The following is a 13,265-nucleotide window of genomic DNA, read 5'->3' as shown; positions in this document are numbered from 1 at the left end:
AAGAACACCCTCTGTGTTCTTTTAGACAGGTAACTCTTTATCCACATTTTAGCAGGGGGTGTAAAGCCATAACACAGATGTTTTTCCTGCAGCAGACGGATTGATTATGTCAAAAGCCGCACTGAAGTCCAGCAAAACAGCCCCCGCAATCTTTTTCATTATCAATTTCTCTCAGCCAATCACCAGTCATTTGTGTAAGTGCTGTGCTTGTTGAGTGTCCTTCTCTATAAGCGGGCTGAAAGTCTGTTGTCGATTTGTTAACTGTAAAATAGCATTGTATCTGATCAAACACCATTTTTTCCAGAAGTTTACTAAGGGTTGGTAACAGGCTGATTGGTCGGCTATTTGAGCCAGTAAAGGGGGCTTTACTATTCTTGGGTAGCGGAATGACTTTAGCTTCCCTCCAGGCCTGAGGGGACACACTTTCTAGTAGGCTTAAATTGAAGATATGATAAATAGGAGAGGCAATACCGTCCGCTATTATCCTCAGTAAGTTTCCATCCAGATTGTCAGACCCCGGTGGCTTGTCATTGATGATATCAATCAATCAAATGTATTTATAAAGCCATTTTTACATCAACCGATGTCACAAAGTGCTGTACAGAAACCCAGCCTAAAACCCCAAACAGCAAGCAATGCAGGTGTAGAAGCACGGTGGCTAGGAAAAAACTCTCTAGAAAGGCCAGAACCTAAGAAGAAACCTAGAGAGGAACCAGGCGCTGAGGGGGGAAAAAACCCCTAGAAAGGCAGGAACCTAGGAAGAAACCTAGAGAGGAACCAGGCTATGAGGGGTGGCCAGTCCTCTTCTGGCTGTGCCGGGTGGAGATTATAACAGAACATGGCCAAGATGTTAAAACGTTCATAGACGACCAGCAGGGTCAAATAATAATAATCACAGTGGTTGTAGACAATAATTTTTTTTTCACCTTTTCCACACTCACTTTACGGAATTCAAAAATTACAATTCTTGTCTTTCATAATTTGGTCAGATATACTTGGATGTGTAGTGTCAGCGGTTTGTTGCTGGCACGTCATCCCTAAATGTGCTAATCTTGCAAATGAAAAATCATTAAAGTAGTTGGCTAGTCGATTTTTGAAATGAATGAGCCATCTGATTCAATGAATGAAGGAGCAGAGTTTGTTTATTTTCCCCCCAAAGTTGATTTTTTTAATATCATTCTTTGTCGTTTCTCTTTGTTTCAAAGTGTAGTTTCTTCTTTTTTTTAATTCAGTTTAGTCACATGATTTCTCAATTTGCAATACGTTAGCCAAATCGGTTGTGCAGCCAGACTTATTTACCATTCATTTTGCCTCATCCCTCTAAAACATAACATTTTTAAATTCCTCATCAATCCACGGGGATTTAACAGTTTTTACAGTCCATTTTCTTAATGGGTACTTATTAGTAACTGGAATAAGCAAGTTCATAAACGCGTCAAGTTCAGCGTCTGGTTCCTCCTCATTACACACCACAGACCAACAAATATTATTTACATCAACAACATAGGAATCACTACAAGACGCGTGGCCTCTTCTACGTTTTATTAGACAGGCACACTACCTCTTCTAATCTCTCTCCTATCAGACTATGGTGACCCTGGATGAGGCTGGAGGTGATCATGACATGGAGGAAGAACAGCCCAAGAAGTTTCCAGAACCAGCCCAGACCCGGCACACTGACAACACAGGTACAGGTGTCTCTTAGATCAGAACCAGCCCAGACCCATCACACTGTGTCTGTTAGATCAGAGAGGCTGTGTGTCTGTTAGATCAGAGAGGCTGTGTGTCTGTTAGATCAGAGAGGCTGTGTGTCTGTTAGATCAGAGAGGCTGTGTGTCCGTGGTGCGGACCGGTTTAGGGCAGTAAATAGTGTGTGGGTGAAGGGTTTAGGGCAGTAAATAGTGTGTGGGTGAAGGGTTTAGGGGCAGTAAATAGTGTGTGGGTGAAGGGTTTAGGGGCAGTAAATAGTGTGTGGGTGAAGGGTTTAGGGGCAGTAAATAGTGTGTGGGTGAAGGGTTTAGGGCAGTAAATAGTGTGTGGGTGAAGGGTTTAGGGCAGTAAATAGTGTGTGGGTGAAGGGTTTAGGGGCAGTAAATAGTGTGTGGGTGAAGGGTTTAGGGCAGTAAATAGTGTGTGGTGAAGGGTTTAGGGGCAGTAAATAGTGTGTGGGTGAAGGGTTTAGGGCAGTAAATAGTGTGTGGGTGAAGGGTTTAGGGCAGTAAATAGTGTGGGTGAAGGGTTTAGGGGCAGTAAATAGTGTGTGGGTGAAGGGTTTAGGGCAGTAAATAGTGTGTGGGTGTAGGGTTTAGGGTCAGTAAATAGTGTGTGGGTGAAGGGTTTAGGGGCAGTAAATAGTGTGTGGGTGAAGGGTTTAGGGGCAGTAAATAGTGTGTGGGTGAAGGGTTTAGGGGCAGTAAATAGTGTGTGGGTGAAGGGTTTAGGGCAGTAAATAGTGTGTGGGTGAAGGGTTTAGGGCAGTAAATAGTGTGTGGGTGTAGGGTTTAGGGTCAGTAAATAGTGTGTGGGTGAAGGGTTTAGGGCAGTAAATAGTGTGTGGGTGAAGGGTTTAGGGGCAGTAAATAGTGTGTGGGTGTAGGGTTTAGGGGCAGTAAATAGTGTGTGGGTGGAGGGTTTAGGGGCAGTAAATAGTGTGTGGGTGAAGGGTTTAGGGCAGTAAATAGTGTGGGTGTAGGGTTTAGGGCAGTAAATAGTGTGTGGGTGAAGGGTTTAGGGGCAGTAAATAGTGTGTGGGTGAAGGGTTTAGGGGCAGTAAATAGTGTGTGGGTGAAGGGTTTAGGGGGCAGTAATAGTGTGTGGGTGAAGGGTTTAGGGCAGTAAATAGTGTGTGGGTGAAGGGTTTAGGGGCAGTAAATAGTGTGTGGGTGAAGGGTTTAGGGCAGTAAATAGTGTGTGGGTGAAGGGTTTAGGGGCAGTAAATAGTGTGGGTGAAGGGTGTTAGGGGCAGTAAATAGTGTGTGGGTGAAGGGTTTAGGGGCAGTAAATAGTGTGTGGGTGAAGGGTTTTAGGGCAGTAAATAGTGTGTGGGTGAAGGGTTTAGGGCAGTAAATAGTGTGGGTGAAGGGTTTAGGGGCAGTAAATAGTGTGTGGGTGAAGGGTTTAGGGGCAGTAAATAGTGTGGGTGAAGGGTTTAGGGGCAGTAAATAGTGTGTGGGTGAAGGGTTTAGGGGCAGTAAATAGTGTGTGGGTGAAGGGTTTAGGGGCAGTAAATAGTGTGTGGGTGAAGGGTTTAGGGGCAGTAAATAGTGTGGGTGAAGGGTTTAGGGCAGTAAATAGTGTGGGTGAAGGGTTTAGGGCAGTAAAATAGTGTGTGGGTGAAGGGTTTAGGGGCAGTAATAGTGTGTGGGTGAAGGGTTTAGGGGCAGTAAATAGTGTGTGGGTGTAGGGTTTAGGGCAGTAAATAGTGTGTGGGTGAAGGGTTTAGGGCAGTAAATAGTGTGTGGGTGAAGGGTTTAGGGCAGTAAATAGTGTGTGGGTGAAGGGTTTAGGGGCAGTAATAGTGTGTGGGTGAAGGGTTTAGGGGCAGTAAATAGTGTGTGGGTGAAGGGTTTAGGGGGCAGTAAATAGTGTGTGGGTGAAGGGTTTAGGGGCAGTAAATAGTGTGGGTGAAGGGTTTAGGGGCAGTAAATAGTGTGTGGGTGAAGGGTTTAGGGCAGTAAATAGTGTGGGTGAAGGGTTTAGGGCAGTAAATAGTGTGTGGGTGTAGGGTTTAGGGCAGTAAATAGTGTGGGTGAAGGGTTTAGGGCAGTAAATAGTGTGTGGGTGTAGGGTTTAGGGCAGTAAATAGTGTGTGGGTGTAGGGTTTAGGGGCAGTAAATAGTGTGGGTGAAGGGTTTAGGGCAGTAAATAGTGTGTGAGTGAAGGGTTTAGGGGCAGTAAATAGTGTGTGGGTGAAGGGTTTAGGGGCAGTAAATAGTGTGTGGGTGAAGGGTTTAGGGGCAGTAAATAGTGTGTGGGTGAAGGGTTTAGGGGCAGTAAATAGTGTGGGTGTAGGGTTTAGGGGCAGTAAATAGTGTGGGTGAAGGGTTTAGGGGCAGTAAATAGTGTGTGGGTGAAGGGTTTAGGGTCAGTAAATAGTGTGGGTGAAGGGTTTAGGGCAGTAAATAGTGTGTGGGTGTAGGGTTTAGGGCAGTAAATAGTGTGTGGGTGAAGGGTTTAGGGCAGTAAATAGTGTGTGGGTGAAGGGTTTAGGGGCAGTAAATAGTGTGTGGGTGAAGGGTTTAGGGCAGTAAATAGTGTGGGTGAAGGGTTTAGGGCAGTAAATAGTGTGTGGGTGAAGGGTTTAGGGCAGTAAATAGTGTGGGTGAAGGGTTTAGGGGCAGTAAATAGTGTGTGGGTGTAGGGTTTAGGGGCAGTAAATAGTGTGGGTGAAGGGTTTAGGGTGTTTAAATAGTGTGTGGGTGAAGGGTTTAGGGGCAGTAAATAGTGTGTGGGTGAAGGGTTTAGGGGCAGTAAATAGTGTGGGTGAAGGGTTTAGGGGCAGTAAATAGTGTGTGGGTGAAGGGTTTAGGGGCAGTAAATAGTGTGTGGGTGAAGGGTTTAGGGCAGTAAATAGTGTGTGGGTGAAGGGTTTAGGGGCAGTAAATAGTGTGTGGGTGAAGGGTTTAGGGCAGTAAATAGTGTGTGGGGTGTAGGGTTTAGGGGCAGTAAATAGTGTGTGGGTGAAGGGTTTAGGGGCAGTAAATAGTGTGTGGGTGAAGGGTTTAGGGGCAGTAAATAGTGTGTGGGTGAAGGGTTTAGGGGCAGTAAATAGTGTGGGTGTAGGGTTTAGGGGCAGTAAATAGTGTGTGGGTGAAGGGTTTAGGGGCAGTAAATAGTGTGGGTGAAGGGTTTAGGGGCAGTAAATAGTGTGTGGGTGAAGGGTTTAGGGGCAGTAAATAGTGTGTGGGTGAAGGGTTTAGGGGCAGTAAATAGTGTGTGGGTGAAGGGTTTAGGGGCAGTAAATAGTGTGGGTGAAGGGTTTAGGGGCAGTAAATAGTGTGTGGGTGAAGGGTTTAGGGCAGTAAATAGTGTGTGGGTGAAGGGTTTAGGGGCAGTAAATAGTGTGTGGTTGAAGGGTTTAGGGCAGTAAATAGTGTGTGGGTGAAGGGTTTAGGGGCAGTAAATAGTGTGTGGGTGAAGGGTTTAGGGGCAGTAAATAGTGTGTGGGTGAAGGGTTTAGGGCAGTAAATAGTGTGTGGGTGAAGGGTTTAGGGCAGTAAATAGTGTGGGTGTAGGGTTTAGGGGCAGTAAATAGTGTGGGTGAAGGGTTTATTGGCAGTAAATAGTGTGTGGGTGAAGGGTTTAGGGCAGTAAATAGTGTGGGTGAAGGGTTTAGGGGCAGTAAATAGTGTGGGTGAAGGGTTTAGGGCAGTAAATAGTGTGTGGGTGAAGGGTTTAGGGCAGTAAATAGTGTGTGGGTGAAGGGTTTAGGGGCAGTAAATAGTGTGTGGGTGAAGGGTTTAGGGGCAGTAAATAGTGTGGGGAGGGTTTAGGGGCAGTAAATAGTGTGTGGGTGAAGGGTTTAGGGGCAGTAAATAGTGTGTGGGTGTAGGGTTTAGGGTGTTTAAATAGTGTGTGGGTGAAGGGTTTAGGGCAGTAAATAGTGTGTGGGTGAAGGGTTTAGGGCAGTAAATAGTGTGTGGGTGAAGGGTTTAGGGGCAGTAAATAGTGTGTGGGTGAAGGGTTTAGGGGCAGTAAATAGTGTGTGGGTGTAGGGTTTAGGGTGTTTAAATAGTGTGTGAGTGAAGGGTTTAGGGCAGTAAATAGTTTGGGGTGAAGGGTTTAGGGCAGTAAATAGTGTGTGGGTGAAGGGTTTAGGGGCAGTAAATAGTGTGTGGGTGAAGGGTTTAGGGCAGTAAATAGTGTGTGGGTGAAGGGTTTAGGGGCAGTAAATAGTGTGTGGGTGTAGGGTTTAGGGCAGTAAATAGTGTGGGTGAAGGGTTTAGGGGCAGTAAATAGTGAAGGGTTTAGGGCAGTAAATAGTGTGTGAGTGAAGGGTTTAGGGGCAGTAAATAGTGTGTGGGTGAAGGGTTTAGGGGCAGTAAATAGTGTGTGGGTGAAGGGTTTAGGGCAGTTAAATAGTGTGTGGGTGAAGGGTTTAGGGTGTTTAAATAGTGTGTGGGTGAAGGGTTTAGGGGCAGTAAATAGTGTGTGGGTGAAGGGTTTAGGGGCAGTAAATAGTGTGTGTGTGAAGGGTTTAGGGGCAGTAAATAGTGTGTGGGTGAAGGGGTTTAGGGGTGTTTAAATAGTGTGTGGGTGAAGGGTTTAGGGGCAGTAAATAGTGTGGGGTGAAGGGTTTAGGGGCAGTAAATAGTGTGGGTGAAGGGTTTTAGGGCAGTAAATAGTGTGGGTGAAGGGTTAGGGGCAGTAAATAGTGTGTGGGTGAAGGGTTTAGGGCAGTAAATAGTGTGTGGGTGAAGGGTTTAGGGCAGTAAATAGTGTGTGGGTGAAGGGTTTAGGGCAGTAAATAGTGTGGGTGAAGGGTTTAGGGGCAGTAAATAGTGTGTGGGTGTAGGGTTTAGGGGCAGTAAATAGTGTGTGGGTGAAGGGTTTAGGGGCAGTAAATAGTGTGGGGTGTAGGGTTTAGGGGCAGTAAATAGTGTGTGGGTGAAGGGTTTAGGGCAGTAAATAGTGTGTGGGTGTAGGGTTTAGGGGCAGTAAATAGTGTGGGTGAAGGGTTTAGGGGCAGTAAATAGTGTGGGTGAAGGGTTTAGGGTCAGTAAATAGTGTGTGGGTGAAGGGTTTAGGGGCAGTAAATAGTGTGGGTGAAGGGTTTAGGGTGTTTAAATAGTGTGTGGGTGAAGGGTTTAGGGGCAGTAAATAGTGTGTGGGTGAAGGGTTTAGGGGCAGTAAATAGTGTGCGGGTGAAGGGTTTAGGGGCAGTAAATAGTGTGGGTGAAGGGTTTAGGGCAGTAAATAGTGTGTGGGTGAAGGGTTTAGGGCAGTAAATAGTGTGTGGGTGAAGGGTTTAGGGGCAGTAAATAGTGTGGGGTGAAGGGTTTAGGGGCAGTAAATAGTGTGTGGGTGAAGGGTTTAGGGGCAGGTAAATAGTGTGTGGGTGAAGGGGTTTAGGGCAGTAAATAGTGTGTGGGTGAAGGGTTTAGGGGCAGTAAATAGTGTGGGTGAAGGGTTTAGGGCAGTAAATAGTGTGTGGGTGAAGGTTTAGGGGCAGTAAATAGTGTGTGGGTGAAAGGGTTTAGGGGCAGTAAATAGTGTGTGGGTGAAGGGTTTAGGGCAGTAAATAGTGTGGGTGAAGGGTTTAGGGGCAGTAAATAGTGTGTGGGTGAGGGTTTAGGGCAGTAAATAGTGTGGGTGAAGGGTTTAGGGGCAGTAAATAGTGTGTGGGTGAAGGGTTTAGGGCAGTAAATAGTGTGTGGGGTGAAGGGTTTAGGGGCAGTAAATAGTGTGTGGTGTGAAGGGTTAGGGGCAGTAAATAGTGTGTGGGTGAAGGGTTTAGGGCAGTAAATAGTGTGTGGGTGAAGGGTTTAGGGCAGTAAATAGTGTGTGGGTGTAGGGTTTAGGGGCAGTAAATAGTGTGTGGGTGAAGGGTTTAGGGTGTTTAAATAGTGTGTGGGGTGAAGGGTTTAGGGGCAGTAAATAGTGTGTGGGTGTAGGGTTTAGGGTGTTTAAATAGTGTGGGTGAAGGGTTTAGGGCAGTAAATAGTGTGTGGGTGAAGGGTTTAGGGCAGTAAATAGTGTGTGAGTGAAGGGTTTAGGGCAGTAAATAGTGTGGGTGAAGGGTTTAGGGGCAGTAAATAGTGTGGGTGAAGGGTTTAGGGGCAGTAAATAGTGTGTGGGTGAAGGGTTTAGGGGCAGTAAATAGTGTGTGGGTGAAGGTTTTAGGGGCAGTAAATAGTGTGTGGGTGTAGGGTTTAGGGGCAGTAAATAGTGTGTGGTTGAAGGGTTTAGGGCAGTAAATAGTGTGTGGGTGTAGGGTTTAGGGCAGTAAATAGTGTGTGGGTGAAGGGTTTAGGGGCAGTAAATAGTGTGGGTGTAGGGTTTAGGGGCAGTAAATAGTGTGGGTGAAGGGTTTAGGGGCAGTAAATAGTGTGTGGGTGAAGGGTTTAGGGCAGTAAATAGTGTGGGTGTAGGGTTTAGGGCAGTAAATAGTGTGGGGTGTAGGGTTTAGGGGCAGTAAATAGTGTGTGGGTGAAGGGTTTAGGGGCAGTAAATAGTGTGTGAGTGAAGGGTTTAGGGCAGTAAATAGTGTGTGGGTGAAGGGTTTAGGGCAGTAAATAGTGTGTGGGTGAAGGGTTTAGGGCAGTAAATAGTGTGTGGGTGAAGGGTTTAGGGGCAGTAAATAGTGTGGGTGAAGGGTTTAGGGGCAGTAAATAGTGTGTGGGTGAAGGGTTTAGGGGCAGTAAATAGTGTGGGTGAAGGGTTTAGGGGCAGTAAATAGTGTGTGGGTGAAGGGTTTAGGGGCAGTAAATAGTGTGTGGGTGAAGGGTTTAGGGCAGTAAATAGTGTGTGGGTGAAGGGTTTAGGGGCAGTAAATAGTGTGTGGGTGAAGGGTTTAGGGGCAGTAAATAGTGTGTGGTGAAGGGTTTAGGGCAGTAAATAGTGTGTGGGTGAAGGGTTTAGGGCAGTAAATAGTGTGTGGATGAAGGGTTTAGGGCAGTAAATAGTGTGTGGGTGTAGGGTTTAGGGGCAGTAAATAGTGTGTGGGTGAAGGGTTTAGGGCAGTAAATAGTGTGGGTGTAGGGTTTAGGGCAGTAAATAGTGTGTGGGTGTAGGGTTTAGGGGCAGTAAATAGTGTGTGGGTGAAGGGTTTAGGGTGTTTAAATAGTGTGTGGGTGAAGGGTTTAGGGCAGTAAATAGTGTGTGGGTGAAGGGTTTAGGGTGTTTAAATAGTGTGTGGGTGAAGGGTTTAGGGCAGTAAATAGTGTGTGGGTAAAGGGTTTAGGGGCAGTAAATAGTGTGGGTGAAGGGTTTAGGGCAGTAAAGTGTGTGGGTGAAGGGTTTAGGGCAGTAAATAGTGTGTGGGTGAAGGGTTTAAGGGCAGTAAATAGTGTGGGTGAAGGGTTTAGGGCAGTAAATAGTGTGGGTGAAGGGTTTAGGGGCAGTAAAGTGTGGGTGTAGGGTTTAGGGTCAGTAAATAGTGTGTGGGTGAAGGGTTTAGGGCAGTAAATAGTGTGTGGGTGAAGGGTTTAGGGGCAGTAAATAGTGTGGGTGAAGGGTTTAGGGGCAGTAAATAGTGTGTGGGTGTAGGGTTTAGGGGCAGTAAATAGTGTGTGGGTGAAGGGTTTAGGGCAGTAAATAGTGTGTGGGTGAAGGGTTTAGGGGCAGTAAATAGTGTGTGGGTGAAGGGTTTAGGGCAGTAAATAGTGTGGGTGTAGGGTTTAGGGTGTTTAAATAGTGTGTGGGTGAAGGGTTTAGGGCAGTAAATAGTGTGTGGGTGAAGGGTTTAGGGCAGTAAATAGTGTGTGGGTGAAGGGTTTAGGGGCAGTAAATAGTGTGTGGGTGAAGGGTTTAGGGGCAGTAAATAGTGTGTGGGTGAAGGGTTTAGGGGCAGTAAATAGTGTGTGGGTGTAGGGTTTAGGGTGTTTAAATAGTGTGTGGGTGAAGGGTTTAGGGGCAGTAAATAGTGTGGGTGAAGGGTTTAGGGCAGTAAATAGTGTGGGTGAAGGGTTTAGGGCAGTAAATAGTGTGTGGGTGAAGGGTTTAGGGGCAGTAAATAGTGTGTGGGTGAAGGGTTTAGGGCAGTAAATAGTGTGTGGGTGAAGGGTTTAGGGGCAGTAAATAGTGTGGGGTGAAGGGTTTAGGGCAGTAAATAGTGTGTGGGTGAAGGGTTTAGGGGCAGTAAATAGTGTGTGGGTGAAGGGTTTAGGGGCAGTAAATAGTGTGGGTGAAGGGTTTAGGGCAGTAAATAGTGTGTGGGTGAAGGGTTTAGGGGCAGTAAATAGTGTGTGGGTGAAGGGTTTAGGGCAGTAAATAGTGTGTGGGTGTAGGGTTTAGGGGCAGTAAATAGTGTGGGTGTAGGGTTTAGGGCAGTAAAAGTGTGTGGGTGAAGGGTTTAGGGGCAGTAAATAGTGTGTGGGTGAAGGGTTTAGGGCAGTAATAGTGTGGGTGTAGGGTTTAGGGCAGTAAATAGTGTGTGGGTGAAGGGTTTAGGGCAGTAAATAGTGTGGGTGAAGGGTTTAGGGCAGTAATAGTGTGGGTGAAGGGTTTAGGGGCAGTAAATAGTGTGTGGGTGTAGGGTTTAGGGTGTTTAAATAGTGTGTGGGTGAAGGGTTTAGGGGCAGTAAATAGTGTGGGGTGAAGGGTTTAGGGGCAGTAAATAGTGTGTGGGTGAAGGGTTTAGGGGCAGTAAATAGTGTGTGGGTGAAGGGTTTAGGGGCAGTAAATAGTGTGTGGGTGTAGGGTTTAGGGGCAGTAAATAGTGTGTGGGTGTAGGGTTTAGGGGCAGTAAATAGTGTGGGTGAAGGGTTTAGGGGCAGTAAATAGTGTGTGGGTGAAGGGTTTAGGGCAGTAAATAGTGTGGGTGAAGGGTTTAGGGCAGTAAATAGTGTGGGTGAAGGGTTTAGGGTGTGTAAATAGTGTGTGGGTGAAGGGTTTAGGGGCAGTAAATAGTGTGTGGGTGAAGGGTTTAGGGCAGTAAATAGTGTGTGGGTGAAGGGTTTAGGGCAGTAAATAGTGTGTGGGTGAAGGGTTTAGGGCAGTAAATAGTGTGTGGGTGAAGGGTTTAGGGCAGTAAATAGTGTGGGTGAAGGGTTTAGGGTGTTTAAATAGTGTGTGGGTGAAGGGTTTAGGGGCAGTAAATAGTGTGTGGGTGAAGGGTTTAGGGGCAGTAAATAGTGTGTGGGTGAAGGGTTTAGGGGCAGTAAATAGTGTGTGGGTGTAGGGTTTAGGGGCAGTAAATAGTGTGTGGGTGAAGGGTTTAGGGCAGTAAATAGTGTGTGGGTGAAGGGTTTAGGGGCAGTAAATAGTGTGTGGGTGAAGGGTTTAGGGCAGTAAATAGTGTGTGGGTGAAGGGTTTAGGGTCAGTAAATAGTGTGGGTGAAGGGTTTAGGGCAGTAAATAGTGTGTGGGTGAAGGGTTTAGGGGCAGTAAATAGTGTGTGGGTGAAGGGTTTAGGGCAGTAAATAGTGTGTGGGTGAAGGGTTTAGGGCAGTAAATAGTGTGTGGGTGAAGGGTTTAGGGCAGTAAAAGTGTGTGGGTGAAGGGTTTAGGGGCAGTAAATAGTGTGTGGGTGAAGGGTTTAGGGTGTTTAAATAGTGTGGGTGAAGGGTTTAGGGGCAGTAATAGTGTGTGGGTGAAGGGTTTAGGGTCAGTAAATAGTGTGTGGGTGAAGGGTTTAGGGCAGTAAATAGTGTGTGGGTGAAGGGTTTAGGGCAGTAAATAGTGTGGGTGAAGGGTTTAGGGCAGTAAATAGTGTGTGGGTGAAGGGTTTAGGGCAGTAAATAGTGTGGGTGAAGGGTTTAGGGCAGTAAATAGTGTGTGGGTGAAGGGTTTAGGGGCAGTAAATAGTGTGTGGGTGAAGGGTTTAGGGGCAGTAAATAGTGTGTGGGTGAAGGGTTTAGGGGCAGTAAATAGTGTGGGTGAAGGGTTTAGGGCAGTAAATAGTGTGTGGGTGTAGGGTTTAGGGCAGTAAATAGTGTGGGTGAAGGGTTTAGGGCAGTAAATAGTGTGTGGGTGAAGGGTTTAGGGCAGTAAATAGTGTGTGGGTGAAGGGTTTAGGGACAGTAAATAGTGTGTGGGTGAAGGGTTTAGGGCAGTAAATAGTGTGTGGGTGAAGGGTTTAGGGGCAGTAAATAGTGTGTGGGTGAAGGGTTTAGGGGCAGTAAAGTGTTGGTGAAGGGTTTAGGGGCAGTAAATCTGTGTGGGTGAAGGGTTTAGGGGCAGTAAATAGTGTGTGGGTGAAGGGTTTAGGGGCAGTAAATAGTGTGTGGGTGAAGGGTTTAGGGGCAGTAAATAGTGTGTGGGTGTAGGGTTTAGGGGCAGTAAATAGTGTGTGGGTGTAGGGTTTAGGGGCAGTAAATAGTGTGTGGGTGAAGGTTTAGGGGCAGTAAATAGTGTGTGGGTGAAGGGTTTAGGGCAGTAATATGTGGGTGAAGGGTTTAGGGCAGTAAATAGTGTGGGTGAAGGGTTTGGGTGTTAAATAGTGTGTGGGTGAAGGGTTTAGGGGCAGTAAATAGTGTGTGGGTGAAGGGTTTAGGGCAGTAAATAGTGTGGGTGAGGGTTTAGGGTAAAATAGTGTGTGGGTGAAGGGTTTAGGGCAGTAAATAGTGTGTGGGTGAAGGGTTTAGGGCAGTAAATAGTGTGGGTGAAGGGTTTAGGGTGTTTAAATAGTGTGTGGGTGAAGGGTTTAGGGGCAGTAAATAGTGTGTGGGTGAAGGGTTTAGGGGCAGTAAATAGTGTGGGTGAAGGGTTTGGGGCAGTAAATAGTGTGTGGGTGTAGGGTTTAGGGGCAGTAAATAGTGTGTGGGTGAAGGGTTTAGGGCAGTAAATAGTGTGTGGGTGAAGGGTTTAGGGGCAGTAAATAGTGTGTGGGTGAAGGGTTTAGGGCAGTAAATGTGGTGGGTGAAGGGTTTAGGGTCAGTAAATAGTGTGGGTGAAGGGTTTAGGGCAGTAAATAGTGTGGGTGAAGGGTTTAGGGGCAGTAAATAGTGTGGGTGAAGGGTTTAGGGCAGTAAATAGTGTGTGGGTGAAGGGTTTAGGGCAGTAAATAGTGTGGGTGAAGGGTTTAGGGCAGTAAATAGTGTGTGGGTGAAGGGTTTAGGGGCAGTAAATAGTGTGTGGGTGAAGGGTTTAGGGTGTTTAAATAGTGTGGGTGAAGGGTTTAGGGGCAGTAAATAGTGTGTGGGTGAAGGGTTTAGGGGCAGTAAATAGTGTGTGGTTGAAGGGTTTAGGGCAGTAAATAGTGTGTGGGTGAAGGGTTTAGGGGCAGTAAATAGTGTGGGTGAAGGGTTTAGGGTCAGTAAATAGTGTGTGGGTGAAGGGTTTAGGGCAGTAAATAGTGTGTGGGTGAAGGGTTTAGGGCAGTAAATAGTGTGGGTGAAGGGTTTTAGGGCAGTAAATAGTGTGTGGGTGAAGGGTTTAGGGCAGTAAATAGTGTGGGTGAAGGGTTTAGGGCAGTAATAGTGTGTGGTGAAGGGTTTAGGGGCAGTAATAGTGTGTGGTGAAGGGTTTAGGGGCAGTAAATAGTGTGTGGTGAAGGGTTTTAGGGGCAGTAAATAGTGTGGGTGAAGGGGTTTAGGGCAGTAAATAGTGTGTGGGTGTAGGGTTTAGGGCAGTAATAGTGTGGGTGAAGGGTTTGGGCAGTTAAA

At 46.6% G+C, this 13,265-nt stretch overlaps 1 protein-coding gene across 3 annotated transcripts in view; it reads left to right on the top strand.

Moving 5' to 3' along the window:
* LOC115198042 (zinc finger protein 638) overlaps nucleotides 1-1,721 on the top strand; it is a 69,817-nt gene extending 68,096 nt beyond the window's left edge. For all 3 annotated transcript variants that reach the window (XM_029759708.1, XM_029759709.1, XM_029759707.1), the window contains one exon: nucleotides 1,586-1,721. In XM_029759708.1, coding sequence (XP_029615568.1) covers nucleotides 1,586-1,705 — 120 coding nt within the window. In that variant the 3' untranslated portion in view covers nucleotides 1,706-1,721. The remainder of the gene's footprint in view (nucleotides 1-1,585) is intronic.
* The last annotated feature ends 11,544 nt before the right edge of the window (nucleotides 1,722-13,265 follow it).

Source organism: Salmo trutta, chromosome 8 (assembly GCF_901001165.1).
Source record: "Salmo trutta chromosome 8, fSalTru1.1, whole genome shotgun sequence".
NCBI classification, from domain to species: domain Eukaryota; kingdom Metazoa; phylum Chordata; class Actinopteri; order Salmoniformes; family Salmonidae; genus Salmo; species Salmo trutta.
This window is presented reverse-complemented; position numbering and strand designations above follow the sequence as displayed.